The sequence below is a fragment of the Penaeus japonicus genome, unplaced genomic scaffold (genome assembly GCF_977035675.1).
Source record: "Penaeus japonicus unplaced genomic scaffold, GWHDUDI00000001_assembly GWHDUDI00000002, whole genome shotgun sequence".
NCBI lineage: Eukaryota > Metazoa > Arthropoda > Malacostraca > Decapoda > Penaeidae > Penaeus > Penaeus japonicus.
In genome coordinates this window covers 13,032,602-13,037,601 of record NW_028234404.1, presented here as the reverse complement: position 1 = coordinate 13,037,601, position 5,000 = coordinate 13,032,602, and the positions used below count along the sequence as shown (strand labels likewise).

The 5,000-nt window shown below is 42.6% G+C and overlaps 1 protein-coding gene across 2 annotated transcripts in view; it reads right to left on the bottom strand.

Moving 5' to 3' along the window:
* The window catches only part of LOC122264791 (dipeptidyl peptidase 1), an 8,616-nt gene that overhangs the window by 787 nt on the left and 2,829 nt on the right, over positions 1 to 5,000 (bottom strand). For both annotated transcript variants that reach the window (XM_043033850.2, XM_086547603.1), the window contains 4 exons: positions 4,784 to 4,923; positions 3,425 to 3,701; positions 2,588 to 2,710; positions 1,180 to 1,401 (listed from right to left, as the gene is read on the bottom strand). In XM_043033850.2, the coding sequence (XP_042889784.2) occupies positions 1,180 to 1,401; positions 2,588 to 2,710; positions 3,425 to 3,701; positions 4,784 to 4,923 (762 nt within the window). The remainder of the gene's footprint in view (positions 1 to 1,179; positions 1,402 to 2,587; positions 2,711 to 3,424; positions 3,702 to 4,783; positions 4,924 to 5,000) is intronic.

The window sequence follows — 5,000 nt, the reverse complement described above, 5'->3', positions numbered from 1 at the left end:
TAAACATACATGCATACATACATACATACATATATATATATATATATATATATATATATATATATATATATATATATATATATATATACACACAAAATTAATATATGTCTGACCCCGAACTTGGTCTCTTGGTTGAATCTAGATTGAATAAGGTCTAGTTTGAAGTGACTTGATGGGATCGAGAACCTCGTCCTCTGTACCCTGGACTCGACTGATTTTATGAACATCCCTATTATTAATATTGATGTCTATGTGACCTCCTCTTTAACGACTGTATTCTATCCATGCCATATGAGATCTGTTCAAATTATTGTTGGAACGAGTAACTATGAGTAACATGAATACCTTTGACTAGAATATATAACCTAAAATTTGTCTAGTCTGACTAGCCTGAAAATGAATTAAGAGTCAAAGCTGCTAACCTCATTCCTGAAGCACTCACAATTTTTTAATGAGATATGAGGTTTTTACAGTATTAAGTCTCTCGAATTTAAACTTAATCTTTGACCGCTTGTGGATCTTCGCCTGGCCTTCAGCCTATCCCTCAGGCTAGAAAAGAACAAAAATCTTAATTATCCCGCAATTCACCTTTATTGTAAACGAAGATTTTTGATTAACCCGTAGGAAAAGACTACAATATCTACAGTATATCGAAACGGGCAAGACGAATTTCAAAGTTATCCCCGTGACAAAGAGAAAGATGAAAAACAAAAGACGAACGACCAAATGACCAGCAAGAAGAAGCAGATGGTGACGTCACATCCCATCTAATGAACTTTCGCAAGGAAGCTCAAACCACCGAAACGTTGCTGTCTTAAGACTTGGAATTTCTTTTCTTATCATCAAAATTATCAAAACTATTTTTTTAATTCATCTAACTGACAATAATTCATTTATTGGCTTATATTCCCTGAAGGCCACATGGCTTGATGTCCCGGGTTTTATATACAACATACCTCTCACTGGATATGAATATGAACGAAGGAATATATTTGTTCACAGAAACTACACAAACAATGATAAGAAGTTTTCCCTTTTTTCTCCTTTTTTTACGAGAAATGACCCCCCCCCAAAAAAAAAAAAAAAAAAAAAAAAATAATAATAATAATAATAATAACAATAAATAAATAAAATAAAAACATAAACAACTGAAGTAAATAAGAGATTCCACATCCTCACCTCAAAGGGATTAAAATCATTCTTGAAACCAGTATGGTGGTAGATCCCGCCATCGTAGTTGTAGAAATCATCGTAGACCATGTAGGACACAGACAGGGGTCCGTTTTCAACAAGCGCTTGCAACATGAGCTCCTCGTTGCAAGCACCATAGTAACCGCCCAGGTACGAGTAGTCGCTGACGTAAGTGCGGGCGCAGCTGGAGTCGGTAGCACACAGGTCGTCCTGGGGAGGGAAGGGGCGGAGTGGGTGGGTGGGTGTATTTGCTTGTATTTGTTTGTATTTGTTTGATGTTATTGAAGGCATTGACTCGGTGTATGCTCTTCGTGGTCATTTATCTGTGTGTCTGTTTGTATGTTTTGTATGTCTGTGGGTATGATGTTATTGAAGCCTTTGACTCGGTGCATGGTCTTTGGGTTAGTTTTTCTGTCTAGGTTGTATGTCTGTGGGTATGTCTATCTCTGTACAAGTCTGTCGGTCTGTTTGTATATCTATCTGTCTGTCTATCTGTCTATTTGTTTATCTATCTATCTATCTGTCTGTCTGTATATACATCTATTTGTCTAGTTGTTTAAGTACCAACCTATTTACGCCTATTCTTCCTCCCCTCCCCCACTTTCTCTCCTTTCATCACTCCCTCCCTCCCTCCATCCATCCATCCATCCCTCCTCCTCCCATTTCCCTCTCTCTTATACCCTCCTTTAACTCTTTCTCATCCTCTCTTTACCCTTCAATCATTCACCCCCCCTCCCTTCCCGCCACTTCTCCCCTTCCCTCTCTCTCCCTATCCTTCTCTTATCCTCTCCTTATTCATCCCCCCCCCCTTCCTCTCTTCTACTTGATCTCTCTTCCCTTCCCTTTTTTCCTTTTTACCTCTCCTCTCCTCCATTCTCTTACATTATTACCCCTCTCCTCCCCTCCCTCACATTCCATCCTTTCCCTCTCTCACTCCTCCCTCCTACTCTACCCTCATCTTTCCCTCCCTCCCACCCCCTCACTCTACTTTCCCTCACTTCCTTCCTCCCTCCTTTCTAACCCACCCTTACCATTTTCCCTCCCCTCCTCACTCACTCTACCCTCCCTCCTTCCAATCCTACTTCCCTCACTCTACCCTCCCTCCCTCCATCCCTTCTTCTGTCCCTCCCTCCATCCCTACTTCTGTCCCTCCCTCCATCCCTCCTTCTGTCCCTCCCTCCATCCCTCCTTCTGTCCAACCCTCCCCTCTCTCCCTCCCCTATCTCCCTCCCCTCTCCCTCTCCCCTTTCTCCCTCTCCCCTCTCTCCCTCTCCTCTCTCCCTCCCTCCATCCCTCCTTCTGTCCAACCCTCCCCTCTCTCCCTCCCCTCTCTCTCTCCCCTCTCTCCCTCCCTACCCTCCCTCCCTCCCTCCCCTCTCCTCCCTCCCCAACTCACCTTTCCAGTGTAAGGGTTGCACTCCTCGGCCACGACGCCCTGGTCCATGGCGTAGCGTCCGGCGATCAGGTAGTTGAAGCCGCCCAGACAGCCTTGGGAGAGGGATGAGCAGGACACGACATCCTGGGAGGGAGTTAAGGAGCGGTTAGTGTTGATCTGTGTGTGGGGGGGGGGGCGGGGGCGATTGGGATGGAGTGGGGGAGTGAGATGACGGGGGTGGGGTGGGAGGAAGTGGGATGGGGCGGAGGGAAAGTATGGTGGATTTTTTGGGGGGAGGGGGGAATGTGATGGGGCGGGGCGTGGGGGAGAATGGGAGGTATGTAGGGGAAAGAAGTGGGATGGATGTTGGGAAAATAAGTGTATAGAGAGGGGAAAAGTGTGATGGATGTTGGATAGAAAAAGTATGATAGGAAAAGAACTATGTAACTGTATATGATAATCTAAGCATATGATATCTCTCGTACAATAGACTGTTCAACTAAAGAACTTTTCGAAAAGTAAACAAAAAATAATTTCCCCGAAATCTCCCATGTATATCACAACAGCCCCGACCTCGAGACCATTCGTCTAAGCCCAAAGGAAAGCGCTGTCACCTGAGTCGAGAGGAGAAGAGGAGAAAAAGAAGAAGAGGAAGAGGAGGAGACGACGAAAAAGAAGAAAAAAAGAAGGAAAAAAGAAAAGAAGAAGGAAAAAAGTAGAAAAGAAGAAGAAGAAGGAAAAAAGAAGAAGAACAAGAAGAGAAGAAGAACAAGAAAAGAAGAAGAGAAGAAGAAGAAGAAAAAGAATTAGAGAAGGACTACTGCAGATCATACGTCAGCCGAGACCCATTTCTTTCACCTGAGTCGAGAAGACGTCCTGGCGCAGGTTGCGGGAGGCGATCCTCAGCCGCGCCTCGATCTGACCCATGGAAGCGAAGGTGTAGCAGGAGCCGCACGAGGCCTGGTCCCTCACGTCGCTCACGTAGTTCACGCCCTCCACGTCACGCCAGTCGAAGTTCTCCGGCAGGAGGGACACGCGGGCCTTCTGCTGGGGGGTCGCGGGGGCGGGGGAAGGGGGGTTGGGGAGGACGCTGCCGGGACCCCCTGCGCGGAGGAACATCTGGTAGCGGCTGAATCTGGAAGGGATTTTCTGGTTAGATGTTTGGGTTGATGGGTTGACGGATAGATGTCTAGTTAGGTAGATATATGGATCGGTAGATGGATAGATAGATTGATGGTCTAGATAGATTGATGGTTATGTAGAAAGGCAGATAGATAGGTGGTGATGTAGATAGATAGATGGACTGGTAGGTAAACAGATAGATATATGGGTAGATAGATAGATGGTCATGTATACTGACAGATAGATGTTTAGATAGATAGATAAATGGATGACAGGCTTATGCTGTTGTTAAAAACATAAGGATGAAATTCGCAAATGGTGTTATGATATCTGGTAACTAATTAATTTGATAAAGCAAAATCATTGTGATATCTGCCGTCGAGAATGTTGAATTATAGCGTTTGTCTTAGAGCCTAAATCAACAGTATATTTTATCAAAGTCACGTCAGATCAAGATTATTGTGGTCAAAATTTACATTATATAAACAGCATTTAATTAGATTTCCATGAGATTAATAGTAATTTAATCAAATTTACACCAACAAAACAACAACACTTTAATGAAACTAACATCATTTGACCATTATATTCCATCAAGCTTATGTCAAATAAACATTACTTTTTTATGAAATTTAGATAAAAAAAAAAATATTTCTCTCTGTAAACCACGCACAAAGAACCAGTGTTGTTGAAGTGAATGGCCACACCTCTAAAATATTCTGAGGTGTCTTCTTCTTCTTCAGTGAATTAACAGGTTTCAACCAGAGGCGTTTCCCTAATGTTGCACAAACCAGTTTATGAATGCTTTTATAAGCCCTGTGTTTTTGCGGTCTAGTTTGACGACACTGGTCAGAATGCAGTCACTTCGCTTCAGATTAAAGAATGAAATATATATATATATATATATATATATATATATATATATATATATATATATATATATATATATATATATATAAAGGAAAAAAATATCTAATCATTTAAATATCCAAGCAAAGAGATAATATTTCCAAAATGAGAGCATTTCAATCAAACTCTCTAGACAATAGTTTCACTTCGACTTTTTCTTTTTATTCTCAAAATGGCCGAACTTACTCTTCGTGCTGCGGGTACGCCTTGGCGCGCCACGAGGTCTGAGAGGCGTTGATGTCAGCCACAAGTTTCTCGTCGTTCTTGTAAGGTTTGTGGAGCTTCGACAGAGGCTGCGTCACCTTGCCAGACTGGCGGGGGGCTACCTGAGAATTATAGGTAAATTAGGATCATAATGATAAAGAAAACTGAGAATTTAATTTTGATTTCCATGGATAATGGG